Here is a 15,297-nt window from a genome sequence, read left to right as displayed (position 1 = left end):
CCCCACCCCCAGCCCCAGATGGCGTGAGGACACTCACCACACTCCCGCATGACCTGGTATGTCTTGGACTTGATTTCTTGGTTCTTGGTCAGGTTTCCTCGGGCCCCCTTCAGGTCCTCCTCCTTCACAGGGGGACGTTTCTTCTTGATAGGGGCTTCCTGAGCACCAGCCTTGGAGATCCAAGAGCCTCATCTTACTACCTGAAGTCTCGAGGCAGGGATACCTACCTCTGTGCCTTGGCCCAAACCCCTCTTCTCTGCTCACTAAACCCAAGCCTATTCAAGGCTCTATTCCTCTTCCACAGAAAGCCTTCCCAACTATGCTCCACCTGCTGCAGGTCTCCCAGCTGTCTTGGTCTGACTTGCCCATGTGCCCTTCTCCTATAGCCTGGGAGCTCCTGGGAGCAGTGGCTGCTGCAGCCTCACACTGGTGTGTCTGCCTGGCCAAGCTCAGGGCTGGGCACAGTGGGGAACGGTGAAGGGGACTATCTCTGAGGTTGGGCAATACTAGGGCATTTGGTTAGTTCCAAAACCTGCTCACTGGGTGCCAAGGGGTCCCTCAAGGATTGCCCAAAAGCACCAGTATTTACTTTGTGTCTCTGGGGCTGGAAATGGGGTAGAAGGACCAGATGCCCACAGAGTTACAGTCCAAAGTGGCCACCCACCCATGGAGCAGGCAGCAAGGACAATCCTCTCCCTTGGCAGGCTGGTCTGTCCCTCCAGGGTGGGGGACACCCAGGCTCAGTGTTTACCCTACCCCTCAACCCCAGGCACCTGTGAGTCTGAGACCTGTCTGTGCTTGGGTGCAGGTGCAGGCATTTCCTCTCTCCGCCTGGGACAGGCTCCTCAGAGCAACACACTATACGCCTGCACAGGGATGCACCCAGCTGTGCCCCTCCAGCCTCATGTGCACACACATACAGCTTCATGCATATATCATACACAGAGACAGACCGACCTACGTGTGTAGGTACACACAGCGTGCACGGCTGCAGGGGCCATAGCTACAAATGCACAAAGCTCTATACATTGAGTTACAGCAGCAGCACACACATGCACGCGCACAAACGCGCCCCCCCGCCACAGGCACATGCAGGGATCTAAGCCCCTACCCCTAACATTTCTCTCCACTCCTCCTAACAAACCATGGAATACCACCAAAGCCACACAGAAGAGGGGTTCTTCGGGGGGTCCTCCCTGAGCCCCCATCTCCCAAGGGCCGCAGAGCCTCCAGTTCATGCTTGGGGCTCAGTTCAAGACACAGCTGCCAGAGCCGAAAGTGTCCAGGACTCCACCTCCACTCCCTCTGGCATCAACGCAGCCCATGCTGGGCCCTCCTACCTGGGACATGGTGGGTATTGTGTAAGCGCTGGGTCTTTGAAGGTGCCTCTCTGGCAGGCAGCAGCTGCTGGAAAAGATCTGAGCGGAGCCCAGCCTTCTGGAACTTATATAGCCTGCTTGCTTGTCCCGGAGAGCCACTGCCCCTCCTCCGGCAGGCTCCCTGATGATTCAGGTCCGCAGGGTCGCTGGCTTCAGAGTTTATTCTCAGAGATGAGAGGGGCTCCGAGTACTGCTGCCTGGAGGTTGCAGCCCTGATGAAAGCAGATGGCTGCAGAGACCCTGTGCCTTCTGGGACAGCTGCTTGATTCCCCCGGGGGAGGTGCTGGCACTGGTGGACTCACTATGTGTTTACGGATGTGGGTCCTGGAATGTGTGACCATCTGAATTGTTCCTCCGCCAGGGTTCATCCCAGTGTGTGGGGTGGGTATGGGGTGTCCCTGAGGGAATGGAGGGCCCTAGCCGGGTTGGACTGCTCCAAGCTTGTTTTTCTTCCTCTTCCATCCCTTCCCCTGGATTCCAGTGGAGATTTTCCATCCCTGCATGGTGGTAGAGCAGGAGCTTCCCGTGTGTGCTCCATTTGCTCACGGCAAGCTCACTGGGCCCTGACAGCAAACCCAGAGAGAGAGGCTGCCACAGGTCCACAGGTGGAGAGCCTGAGGTAAAGGGGCCTGGAGAGTTGCTCATGGTTTTGCTGATGTACTTGTCCTCTGTCCCATTCCAACTGCAAGTTCAGCGAGGGTGGAGTAAGGGGTCTGGAAAGGACCAGGCAGGAAACTATGCTCGATGGTGAGAGCACTGAGAGAAGTGGGAGGCAGGCTCAGGCTCAGGTCTCCGACTAGGTGCGGCCACCACAGGGGGGCTGGCCTGCAGGACAGTTTCAGTTGGGGGAGAGTGAAGCCCACTCCAGGTATTGAGCTGTGGAGACAACAGGTCCAAGCGCTCCCCTGGAAGGTCACTTAGCTCTCCTCTGCTAAAAGCTCCTAACACACTCCTCCTTGCAAGGGGAAGATCCCCCAGGGACAGGACCGTAAGCCTGGGGTGGGTGTGAGGAATAGGTGTGCATAGGAGGTTGGGGCCCTCCCAGTGACAGACATATCTAAGTCCTTTTCAGTTTATGGAGATTATTTTTATCCTTGAAGGCTCCAGGCAGATGGAACCCAACCAGGCACTGACATTTGGTTATCCCAAATGCCACTCCATTGCTGTCATACTTTGAACCCCACCCCAATACCCCTCCTGCCATCCTGGCTCCAGGAGGCCAATGAGAGGACTGCCAGGCTTGATCTGAGACAAGTGCTGACATGAGGAATGCCCAGGATGTGGCACATGGGCCAAGAGGCTGCCGAGGGCAGGCCAGGCCTTGTGGGGGCCTTCCACTAGCTCCAGGGGTGCCCCTGCAGATGGCACCGGACGCTGAGGCTCTGCCCCGGGACCTGCCTTCCAACCCCGCAGCCTCAGGGATGAGGATGTGGGCTGCTCACTGCTTATACTCTACCTCCCCAACACGACATCCTCCTCAGAGACGGACTTGCTTTAATTCTCACTAGCGAGGAAGTGGAGATGGACATGGCAAGAGCATGTTTGGGTTTTCCCTGGGCAGATGCGGGCTCCCACTCCTGCCACGAGGCTCCGTAAGGTTCCTTCTCACTCTGGTCTCTGGGGAGAACTTTCTAATTCACAGGGGAATCTTTTTTGACCCTGCCAAGCTGTCTCACCTCCAGAGAACACACAACCAACAACCACAAATGTGATGGCTTCTTTTTTTAAAAAACTGTAATAAGATGCCAAACTTTATTGTAAACCATTTTACAATGTAAGTACATCATCTTCTCTTTCATTTCAAAAAAACGTTTCTGTGAATCCTACCACCACCGATTAAGCACCCCCACTGGATGGCTGCTGAAGTGGGCCATGGTTTTGCTCGCATAGGTCTGACTTCTAACAAACTTCAGGAAAAGAAAAATCAAATTTAAAACAACCCAACCAACCAACCACCAACCAACCCAGGAGCTCAAGGTGCTTGTGGCAAGTCAGACCGTAAGTCCCTTACCAAAAGCCAAGCCCCTCAGAGCTGCCAGTGTTTCACAAAGTGAAACAGAGAGCTCTGCACTCTTAGCCGCACACGTGTGAAACTTCTAAAAGCCAGCCCCACACTCTACGAGGCAGCTGCTCTGGCTGGTGGGAAGCTCCTTGTACTGCCTATCTTAGCCTGGCTGTGAAAAGGCCAGTGAACTGCAAGGGCAGAGTGGGCTGCCAGCTGGGCGCTGTTCCCTCCAGGGTTCTGAGGCAGCCTTTGGACATAAACTTGGGGCTGCAGCCTACAGGCTTACACTGCCTAAGGGAAGTCACAGCTTCGATTTGAGCCTTTTAACATTTTCCCTGAAGAAAGAGGCATGACAGGTGACATTAACCCATGACTCCCTGTTGCCAGGGAAGACACAAGTTAAAACTTGAGGAAGGAGGCCACCAGCATGGCCGAGGGGCCACAGACCCTCCTCTTGCATGTGTGCAAGCTGAGTGGACCAAGAAGCCATCACCACCTGGGATCTCACCAACATCCCCCCTTGCCCCGGGGTTGCCATCGTCAACAACCCTCTGACAGCAAAAGGAAATAACAGTATCAACCACCTCTTCCATTTGGATATGACAGTTCTACCTCATTAGTTTATTTCCAATAGTTACAAGAAATTTGTTCATGACCTTGACTTGCAAGGTTCCATCACAGGTGGCTTGGCTGAGGTCCAGATTTGGACAAATCAGATTGATAGCACACAATATCCAGTCAACGTCCCATCATTTCTCAACACGGTGATGGATGCCATGTGGCCAGGTGAAGAGCTGCACCTCGTAAGGCACCTTGGAGCAGGTGGTGAGGAAACTCATCCCAGGGAGGGAGGGCAGCTCGGGAGGAAGTCCTGACCACAGCCCTCTGATCTGCTCTCATGGGATGGTGCACCACGGAAGAGCCCCCAGTGACTGCAGGAGGCACTCCTGGGGATACAGATGTGTGTGTGTGTACGTGTGTGTGCGCATGCGTGCACACACACATACACACGAGAAAGGGAAGGCCAAACACAAGAGGTGCCCTATGGTGAGACACCCTATTAGACCCCCGTCCCCTGGTCAGCCAGCTACTAGCTGCAGCCCAGAGACTAAAGCCCTTTCTGAAAATCAGGATACAGGGAAAAACCATCACTCCTCAGCTACCTCTTTGTTCCCCAAACCCAATGCTCCCTGGGAACTGGGCCAAGCCTTCAGATGAGACCATCTGAGGTTTACATAACCCAGGGTTTGTTTCACAGCTTTCACAGATTATGGCTCTTCTATCCCCTGCCCTGTTTGGAAACATTAGGAGCTCGAGACTGAACATGAAACTCTGATTGTGAGCTCCAGGAAGGTGGAAGAAACAGCTGCAGGCACAGGTTGTTCAAACCAAAATGAAACAGGAGGGGAGGAATCAGAACTGAGTCAGTGATGCCATGAGCGCCTCTTAGGAACATGAGTTCCTGACCGTCCTATCAGGAACATGAGTCTTGGTCTTCCCAATGTGACTGAGAATGGCCTGGTTCCAGCCACTCTTTCCCACCAGAGAGCTGCTGGGGGAAATACTGGCTACCATAGCTGTGGATGGGAGGGAGCACAGAGTCAATCTGAGCAGGAGCAACACCAGCAAAATTGCCTCCTACTGCAGTTACAGTCCCTGCTCCTCTCGGCATCCTGGCTCTGCACTCCTGGCGGAAGATGGGCTGAGAAGGCCTCTCTGATGCTCACCTTCAAGTCCAGAACAGGCAGGACTCTGAGAGGCAGAGAGCAGTCCCAGGGTACCTGGTTTAACAGCTGGGTTCATGAGCCACAATTCAGACCCAATGTGCTTAAGTGAAACACATGTTCATGCAGGTCTAAAAGGAAGGTTCTAAGTGGAGTGGCCTCCTCTGCACTTGTCTCACTTAAAGTCCAGGCTGTCTCCCTTCTAGCTCACACCTTAGCAGTGTGGCTTCCTGTTCCTAACCAACCGTGGCCGCCTCTAAGCTTGACAAACCACTGAGCAGTGTCCCTACCTTGCTGCTTCCACAGCAGGGAAACTGCCGGGGTCAGCCCATTCCACAGTCACTCAGGAAACTCCCAAAGCCACAGGGGCCTGTGGCCATGCTGAGGAGTAGGGGCCACTCCCCAGGGAGGGGACACGGCCTAGAAGCACCTTGCCCTGCCTGTGGTTTAGAGTGAGCTCTCTCACCCCTGCCTGCCTTAGCCACCTCAGCTTTGGAGGGCGAGAAAAACAGGATCACTTTGTGAGGCAGATGTTCTCCAGAATGCTGTGCAAAACAAATAGACGACACTAGGATGACAGGTACTAGGGCAGCAGGAGAGGAGGTTCCTGGCGCTGCATCCAGAGGCTGGCTCTGAAGGCTGCAGCAGTGGGGGCTGAGAGGCCAAGACCACTTTAAATCGTGATTGGAGGCTCTGCAGACAGGCAGACCGCACTGGAGTCTGGTAGTCTCGGGTCCTCTGGACACAAAGGCCTCTTAGCTAAGCTCCTTTCTTGGTCAAATTTAACTAAGATCTCTGATCTGTAGCAGGAACGCTAGAGCTCGCGGGCCATGGACAGAGCTCTTCCTGTTCCACACACTCTGCAGCTCCTGGATCTGCATCCAGACCAGCTGCTCCAAGCTTGGGTCTGATCTTCAAAGAACCACTGGGTTTGCTGATTCTAGAGAAGAGCCATCCTCCTTCCCTCCCCAATCATTTGTCTCATCTTATCATAGGGCATCATCTAACAATATTCCAAATAAAAAACTCCAGACTTTTTCCTCCTGCCAGCCCACACCCCATGAAAGGCAAATAAACCCATTTCTTTTGGGATTAAAAAGAGTTTTTAAATACAATAGTATGAAAATATAACTTAAAAATATAAAAGTCAAACAGCATACGGAAGACTTAAAAATCTCTGTTTTGCCCATTAGTCCCATAAGTACTTTGTAGGAAATAAACACATACCCCCAACTCGGTAACACTGTCACAGCTCATAAAACCAGCTTCAGAAATCAATAGTTACAAAAGCCATTTCGACTAAGAAAGCATTCCGTTTCCAACTTGGTCAACGAGTCACTTTTAGCCCAAAGGCATTACGTGTTCGCACTGCCCACAGCCGTGGTGAGGGAACCCACCCACGGTCTGTGTGCCTGTGCTTCCTTCCACCTTGCCACCTGGTCGGACATAGGGCAGGCCTCAGGTCCCTCACAACACTGTCTGGGACGACAACAAACAAACACAACTCCTTCCTTGCATATTTGGTCAGTGTTTGTAGTGCAACTGAATGGGGACCTCCAGCCGCCCGTGGCCCCCTCGGGCGCTGGCTCCTCTTCCCTCTTTTTAAGTCACAGTAGTCTGGGGGCAGGCGAGAGTGGGCAGAGACAGCAAGAGGAGCAGAGGTAGAAAGGAAGGGCAGAGAGTGGGGAAGCAACGATGCTGCGGGATGACCTCTGCACACCAGCGGCTGGCGGGGCCCTCCTGTCACCCCCAGCATGGGAATGTGTCATACGGGCAGGCCGAAGCGGTGCTTCTTTTTCTTCACAGGCTTGAGGGGGGTCAGTCTGCGGAGGTCCTCCTCCACGTCCGACTCCTCCATCTCGTCATCCGCCGAGATCAGGATCTAAGGCAGTGGAGAGGCAGGGCCCAAGTCACCCCAAGCAGGGCCTTCTTCATTTGCCCTCCCTGGACCCTGGGCCCTTCAAGTCTCATGTTTCTTTTGTGTGTGTGTGTGTGTTTTTTTTTTTTTGGACAGAGTCTCACTCTGTCACCCAGGCTGGAGTGCCATGGCACGATCTCGGCTCATTGCAACCTGGGTTCAACAGACTCTCCTGCCTCAGCCTACTGAGTAGCTGGGATTACAGGTGCATGCCACCATGCCTGGATAATTTTTTTTTTTTTTTTTTTTCTTTGAGACGGAGTCTCACTCTGTCGCCTAGGCTGGAGTGTAGTGGCCGGATCTCAGCTCACTGCAAGCTCTGCCTCCTGGGTTTATGTCATTCTCCCACCTCAGCCTCCCGAGTAGCTGGGACCACAGGCGCCCGCCACCTCACCCAGCTAGTTTTTTGTATTTTTTAGTAGAGACGGCGTTTCACTGTGTTAGCCAGGATGGTCTCGATCTCCTGACCTCGTGATCCGCCCGTCTTGGCCTCCCAAAGTGCTGGGATTACAGGCTTGAGCCACCGCGCCCGGCTCCAATTTTTTTTTTGCTACTTTTAGTAGACACGAGGTTTCACCACGTTGGCCAGGCTGGTCTCAAACTCAAGTAATCCACCTGCTTCGGCCTCCCAAAGTGCTGGGATTGCAGGCATGAGCCACCATGCCTGGCCAAGTCTTACGTTTCTTTACAAGAGAGTGAGAGGACGCTCCCTGTACTCAGTGAGACACACTAGCTAGCCTCCACAGGCCATGTTCACTCCAAGGACACTCAGGGGCTACTGAAGCCAGCACTGAGTCAACAGACCCCCTTCCTCTGCTAATGCTCCCCACTTCTCGGTCCACCTCCAGGGGAACTGACCTCCACCAGGACAAACTCAGCATGGACCTGCAGCCTAAGGTCACCCTGGCTAAAAAAAGCTCAACCATGACACATGCAGTTGTTGAAGCTGCCTTAAATACTGCAGAGGCAGACTGAAAAGCCTCTTTCAAAAGGAAGAGAAAGCATCTGTGGGCAAGGGGAGTCCAGCGTGGCTGCTGAGCCAACTCTGCAACTGCTGAAGACAAATAGCAGCACTTTGCTGTTCTAAGCCCCTGGAATGACTCAGCCATGCAGCTGGGGCCAACGCACTCATTCCCTGCCCGCCTGCCTGGCTCCTTAGACCTGTGAATACCAGGGAAAGGTTGGAACTGCCTAGGTTGGGATAAGGAGGTCCCAAGTCCACCTGTGCAGGGCAACATGAACTCCTATTCTAGGGCAGGGCAAGCAGTCTCACCTCCTCTTCCCTGCACCGTTCCCTTGCAGGGCTTCCTGCCTCTAGTCTTGGTCCTGACCACCACACTCCCACTGCTCCTCACTGCCTGTACGAGCACATCCCAGTGCCTCAGCCTGGATCACAGGGCATTGCCCATCTAGCTCAGCCTGTGCCTCACTTCGTGTCCTTCTGTCCCATGCTCCAGAATACAAGCCACAGTGCATTTCACACTATGGCCCAGACACCAAACTATGTGACTATGAATGCTCATGAGCTGCTGCTTCTGCCCGTAACACTGTTTGCCACTCACCTAATGTTCACCAAGCTCTCACGACAGGCGCTGGCCAGATTCTAGGGACAAGCACCTAAAGACACGGCTTCCCCTCTGTCCTACTCATCTATTTGTCTTCTGAAACTCCCTCCAGGCTGTCCCAGGGCCCTCGTTGGGTTCTGCCTACGCCTCAATCTCAGAACATATTACGGTGTCATGACAAGCTACTTATGCGTCCACCTGCACCTCACCCACGCATCTGACGGCCTCTCCGGGGAAGATGTTTGTCTCAGCTTTTCTGCAGCTCCCACCTGCACACAGTGCTCTCCGCCTTGGGAGCTTCCCAGGCCTCCCATGAGCTGGGCCTGCACGCAGATGTGGGGTGAGTGCTGCAGGGCCACCAGAACACATATCCTGGCCTCAAGGCTGCTATTCATGGCCACTATTCTTCCCTGAGGTCCACAGAAGACCAGAAAACAAGGGGGGGATGAGGTTCCTCCTGCAAGGTCTGGTTACCCCTATATTTTAGAAGTTTCCAGCTGCCTTAGCCAACACTTCCCTCGCTCTTTAGTGCTGGGCAGAGATTCAAACACCCTAATGCTTGAAGGTCAACCACCAGGCCCATGATGGTCCTTGCCAGCTCACCAAACAAGGCAGCACCTCCCTCTCCTGTCATCTCCACCAACAGAGCAACTGTCGCAGGCAAGCCACCCCCATCTGCTATGCCCTCCTGCCCTAGGCAGGCCCAAGGGACAGTGGGAATGGGTTCTGGCTGGACAGAGCTGTCTGTCCCTCCCTCATCTCTGGCTCAGCCTCTTCTCCCGCCCTTTGGCTCGCACTGTGACTTAGCACTCAAGGGAAGACCAAACACAAACATGACACCAGAGACCCCCTTGGGCCAGCGATGTGACGGCGTGGGCCCTTGGAGAGTCGGGGAGGCCCTACCTCAGACTCAGACTCCTCGTGGGATGCTGCCCTCCGGTAGCGGACCTTGCTCCCATTCCTTGAGTCCTGGTTGGCTCCCCTTTCTTCTAGCTTAGCTTTCGTCTTCCCCTTTCTCATGAGGAAGTTGTCCACTACCCAAAACATCAAAGCCTGCGGGAAGGAAAAATGCAGGTTACTTTGGGATAAACCATTTTTCAAAGCAAAGCCGAGCAGCCCCCTATCCGCCCACTCCCATTCCAGGTTATAAGATCCAGAGCTGTAGAAAGAAAAACCCAGTCCAATCACCCTGCTATCTCCCAAAGCTTAGAAAGAGATTCCCAGTCTCCACGTCCTCGGGTTCAGTTTCCTGATCAGAGTGTGCAAGGAACGTGCCCGGAGAGGTCTTTGTTGTGGTAATTGGGGGAACAGCCTGTTTGGGGCCTGGAAGCAAGGTCTCTGGACACGCATTCCAGGCCCCTCCCCACAGACTCTGTGTGGGTGGCCGGCACACCCTGCCATCGTCTGTTTGTCCCAGCTTCCCTCACCACTTCTGTTTCCTAACTTCTAGCCATTGTGCTCGGGAGTTTCTCAAGATCCGTGGTCAGGAATGAATGATGTGTACGTTTGAAACGATCCTGAACTAGAGGCTGGCGCTACACATGGGTGGGGCTTCTTGGCCCCTTGGCAGGGAGGGCAAGACAAAGCTCCCAGGCCCCTCCATCCTGGATGGGGCCCTGCCTTTTGAGGGGTAATCCTGCCATTTCCAGGTCTGGGGATGGGAGAGGTGGCAAATGGTCATGCAAAAAGACCTGAGGGCTACAAAATGAGCTTTCTGTCAGACTTAGAACTTTGGACAGGAACCCTGCCAGGCAGGGAGCAAAGCGAGGTAAAAACGCAACATGGCACTGACGTTGACAAAGAAGGGGACGATCAGCATGACGATGGCCAGCTTCAAGTCTGGGTTTTCAATGGGATTCAACAGGGCCACCTGCAAAGAGAAGCAGACTCAGTGAGGTAGGGAGAGGCCACTGAGAGTGTGCCTGGGGTGGGTGGGTGGTACCCACAGGCCCTGAGGGAGCCTTAGCTTAGACCTTCCCCCAAAGCCCAATGGGAGCATCACCTCATGCCCAGGGTTCCCAGATGAGACTGTCCACAAGGAACCCTTGGAGACAACATGCAGCAGCTGGTGCTCTGGCAGCGTTCCCCTCAGTGTGGACTTGCAAAGTGCAGTGGGCTTACAGCCACCAAGCCAGGGCAAAGCAAGCAGTGCCCACCGGGAGAGTGGAGTGCAGGCTTCAGGGGGCTGGAGGAGTGAACTCAGTGGATGCTCATTATAGACACCAGTATTGAGGCCCCAGACCACGTTCTAACAGAAATCCCACACCTCAACCACCCCGAAAACACAACAGCTCTGAAAAGCCTTGGCTTATTTTCTTAAATAAAATCCAGCCACAAATAAAACCCAAAGGAGGCCAAGCTGAGCCGCTTGTTCTCAAAGGCTTCTGGCTGGTCTACCGTGGGCATTTGGGGATGAGGAGTGGGGGTTTATCTACACAGAACTGGGGTCAGAGGGCAGAGGCCAGGGTTGGAGAGCCTGTAGGCTGGCCAGGGCATCGGCAAGCTGAACGTCACAGACTGTGGAAGCTGCCTGTAGCACCAAATGGCTCAGTTAAACTACCAGCCAAGAGAGATGTGTGACAGGATATTTGCCGATGTAGAAACATGTATCGCTGCAAGGCCTAAAAACCACCATCAGATGGTAGCAAGCCAAGGGCAGGGACTGTATTTCATTAGTTTTATACATCCCAAGGCTTCATCTAGAACAGACATTTAAAGTGGATGGATGCTAAGAATTGACAGCTCTTTGGAGTAGTTGCCACATCAGACCAAATCCAGGACGCATTCACAGAGTTAAAACAGAAGTTTGGTTTTCCTAGAGTTGGTGTGTGTGGGTGATGGAGAGGAAGTGCTGCTTGCTCAGTGTGGCAAGGAGCTGCTAACGCAGGGACGAAGCAAACCTTTTTCCACTGAAGTATGAGAAGGACGATGAAGACGACAGATTTTTCAAAAATCATGATCACGATGTAAAGAGCGCACTGCCCGACCCAGGCTCCACACTGCAGAGGGTCTCCTGCAGGGACAGGCAGGTGCTTAGTCACACGGGGGTCAGGCATCCGAGTGAGATGATGTCCCCACCCCACTCCCCCACACACCCCAGAACCCTGGCTGTAAAGGTACTTAATGAGTCCCCCAAAGTCCAAAAGATTACCTCATCCTTAACAGACAAATGCAACATTTTAAATAAAATCAGAGAATTCCTTATTTGAAGATACTAAAATGGACTTTCTTTTAAGAGATCCTAAGACAGGATTAAAAAGCGCTAAAGTTAGGAAATGCTCATTGCTGGAGCTCAGAAAAGCTGTTCTTTCTGCCTGCTGGCAGCAGAAGCTGTATGAAGCAAGACTGCTATTCTTATCCATTGTTGATTTTTCCAGTGACGGCAGGGCTACCCCTCCCTTCTCTGTCCATGAGTGGACTGATGTTTGTGGAGGATGAAGCAGGACTCAGTCGCTTTGTTTCCCACCTCCCCACCTCCCATTCCTTACCCCACTCCCCGGGCCATCCCTGATACCTCAGGCTTGAGAGCAGAAACGTGACTCTGGAGGAATTTGGACTCTGACTGTCCAGCATGGGTCACCCCAAACACCTTGGCCAGGGACAAGGAAGTGAAGAGAGAAGCCCTTGGGGCAAGGAGGTGGGAGGGATGGGCCGGGGCTCAGGGCTGTGACAAAGGTCCATCTGGGACCCCTTCAGTCACCATGCTTGAGAAACCAAGGGACCTAATAGTCCAAGCTGGGGGACAGGCAGGCCCTGGAGTGCCTCCAGGACATTTTGAACGGAGAGAAGACCAGCCCCTCCAGGGAATGATCCTGTGACATGAAGAACCCTAGGGTAGCTCCTGGGAGCCACACAGGCCTCCCCAAAGTGAGAGACCCAGGGGAGAGCGGGATGTGGGAAGGCCGCCTGGGTCTCACCCTGGAAGTTCTGCCAGAGCTGCCTTACCATAGCTGGTCAGAAGAGGGGGTACAGGGTAGCATTTTGGGGGGTGGGCAAAAGCCCTAATCCAGGCTGTGAGAAGATAATTTGGTCCAGAGAGAAATCTCTAGCCTCTCATTTGGCTTTATCGGTTCTGTAGCAATCCCCGTTTGGGCACCCATGCGGGAGGCCCACGCCCTGCCCAAGCCTCTCAGCTGTACACAAGGGAATGCCTTTATGCAGCTGTAATGGACAAAACACCACGCCATTCCCTTTTCTGGAAAACCCTGGGAGAAGTGTGGCAGAAAACAGGCAGAAACATATCAGTCACCTCTTCTGAGCTCTTCCTTTATACTTTCACTTAAGGGATAGGAAACATTTGAGCCAAAAAACTCATTTCAGAAGCATAATCCCTCCCTGATAGGTTAATGAGTTTTGCAATCCTTTTCCTTTCAGTAAGTCACCAAAGCTTATCAAGAGCAGTTCTCAAAACAACAGATGAACTCATTTTTGAGAAACCATTACGTAAGTTTGAGGACAGTCGGACAGAAAGCGCCACTAGGAAATCTCTCTGCGAGGACTGGAGTGTTCAGGAGCCAGCAGAGAGCGCGGCACCGCTTATTTACTACGGAAGGACATCCGCTCACTCGGCATGCTCACTCCATCTGCTCTTCGGTTTTAAGTGACTGACAAGGAGGAAAATGCTTTTCCTCCCACCCACCTCACGTCACCCTGGTGTTCTAAGTTTCTGCTACACAACTTAGCTGCAGCTGCCTCTTTAATTTAGATGCTAGAATAAGAAAGTTCAGAAACATGAGAAAAGAGAAAAAGCAGCCGTGACCCTCTCTGGCACACCATTTCCTCTGGGCACCCAGATCTCACGCAGCCACCGTTGGGAGAAGCGCAAGTGGCTGCTGTGTTTCTTGACTCCTGTTTCACTTGTGAGTCTTTCAAATGTTCCCCTGCCCCGCCCCAGTCTCCTCTTTAAAGGACAGACATGCCAGGCAGTGTTGCATGTCCTGCTTTGTCATTGCTGTTACTGTCTTCTTAGAGACGGGGTCGCACTCTGTCGTTCAGACTGGAGTGCAGTGGCATGAACACAGCTTACTGCATCCTCAAACACCTAGGCTCGAGTGATCCTCCTGCCTCAGCTTCCCAAGTAGCCAGGACTAAGGATGTGTGTCATTGTGCCTCGCTAATTTAAAAAAAATTTTTTTCTGTAGAGACGGGGTCTTGCTTTGTTGCCAAGGCTGGTCTTAAGCTCCTGGGCTCAAGCGATCCTCCCCGCTTAGTCCCCCAAAGTGCTGGGAATGACAGGTGTGAGCCGCTGCACCCGGCCCTGTGTGTCTTGCTTTTTACTGCAAGGAACAACCTCAGGCATGTAGGTGTTTTGTTTGGGTTTAATTATTTCCTCAGTAGAAGTCACAGGAATAGGGACCAAAAGGAGGGAACACATCTGTGGCGAGAGGCTTCCAAAAGGGAGCGTTTGGCCAGGGAGGGGCAGCAAGACCCACGAAGCACCGTGACCCAGACGTCAGGCCTTCCACATGGGAAAGAGTGGCGTGGTAATCAGAGTGCAGACACCATGCACTGGATCTGGTCTCAACCGCCGGGGCTGTGTGGCCTATTTCCCTGAGTCCCACATTCTCATCAGCAAACTCATGGCTTTCTCTTCTAGGAACAAAAGACACATCGTAGAAAATTTACACGAGAGGAGAGCTGTGGGGACCTCTGCCTCAAATGGATGGGCAGGATAACAGGTGTGGGAGGCAGAGTAACAGCCCCACACAGTTGCCCACATCCAAATCCCTGGAACCTGGGCGTGTGCAGCGTCACACAGCAAAGGGGAATTGAGGCTGCAAATGGAATTAAGGTTGCTAGTCAGCTCACTTTAAGACAGGGAGAGTATTCTGAAGGTCTAGGTGGGGCCAAGGTAATCACAAGTAAATGTAAATCACACTTTAAAGTGGAAGTCCGCAGGAAGTCAGGGCAACTTGATGTGGGATAAACCCAGTGACTGTTGTTGGCTTTGAAGATGGAGGGAGGGGCCACGAGCCAAGGCTTACAGGCAGACTCTAGAGGCTGGAAAGGGCGAGAAAACAATCTTCCCAGAGGCTCCAGAAGCCAGCCCCACTGACACTGGGACCTTAGCCCAGTGAGACCCATGGCAGACATCCGAACGAAAAAAGATAATCAACTTGTGTTGTTTCAGTTTGTGCTATGAAGTTTGTGGAAATGTTACAGTAGCAATAGAAAATAACATAAATTGATGGAAACAGAAAACAACAGGTAACTGAACAGACAAGCTATCCTTCCTCAGCCTGCGGAAGACTCAGGATGGTCCCTGCAGCTTTATTTGGAGACATTCTGGCTTGAAGACTCTGGCTCCCAAAGGCAGCGGTGGGATGACACAGGGGCAGGGGCCGAGGCAGGCCAAGAGATTGAGAAGGAGGCTGACACACAACCCACTGCCTTCGTCTTTTCCATCCATCCTTGGGGATGAAAATAAAATGTGAGGGAACAACTGGTAGCATTAATGCATCTGAACCAGACCTGATCTTCACTCCCAGGTCACTGAGCGGCACCTGACTGACTGTGGTAGATCCACCTTAGCACTGGTCAGCTATAGTAGAGCTGGGAGCCACGCCTTCTAGAAGGGATCTCAACTGCAAAGGAGTAGTTGTGAGCACTGTTTGTGGGGGTGGTGGGAGGGTTTAGGTATCCTAGTGGAGCAGGCCCAGGCTCCCATAGCCATGCACCGGTTGGGTGAGCTTTGTGCGTCACGTAA

The 15,297-nt window shown here is 53.1% G+C and overlaps 1 protein-coding gene across 6 annotated transcripts in view; it reads right to left on the bottom strand.

Annotated features, from left to right (window-relative positions):
- LOC111528761 (store-operated calcium entry regulator STIMATE) overlaps nucleotides 1-15,297 on the bottom strand; it is a 67,707-nt gene that overhangs the window by 459 nt on the left and 51,951 nt on the right. For 4 of the 6 annotated variants that reach the window (XM_023195532.2, XM_023195536.2, XM_023195534.2 and 1 more), the window contains 6 exons: nucleotides 11,492-11,604; nucleotides 10,594-10,776; nucleotides 10,384-10,461; nucleotides 9,495-9,644; nucleotides 6,880-6,990; nucleotides 38-170 (listed from right to left, as the gene is read on the bottom strand). In XM_023195532.2, coding sequence (XP_023051300.2) covers nucleotides 38-170; nucleotides 6,880-6,990; nucleotides 9,495-9,644; nucleotides 10,384-10,461; nucleotides 10,594-10,776; nucleotides 11,492-11,604 — 768 coding nt within the window. Of the gene's footprint in view, nucleotides 1-37; nucleotides 171-3,105; nucleotides 6,991-9,494; nucleotides 9,645-10,383; nucleotides 10,462-10,593; nucleotides 10,777-11,491; nucleotides 11,605-15,297 lie in introns of those variants that run through there. The other 2 variants (XM_023195533.1, XM_023195537.2) reach the window with 2 other exon arrangements.

The sequence above is a fragment of the Piliocolobus tephrosceles genome, chromosome 2 (assembly GCF_002776525.5).
Source record: "Piliocolobus tephrosceles isolate RC106 chromosome 2, ASM277652v3, whole genome shotgun sequence".
NCBI classification, from domain to species: Eukaryota; Metazoa; Chordata; class Mammalia; order Primates; family Cercopithecidae; genus Piliocolobus; species Piliocolobus tephrosceles.
Note: the sequence above shows the minus strand (reverse complement) of the source record. Positions and strands in the feature narration are given on the sequence as shown.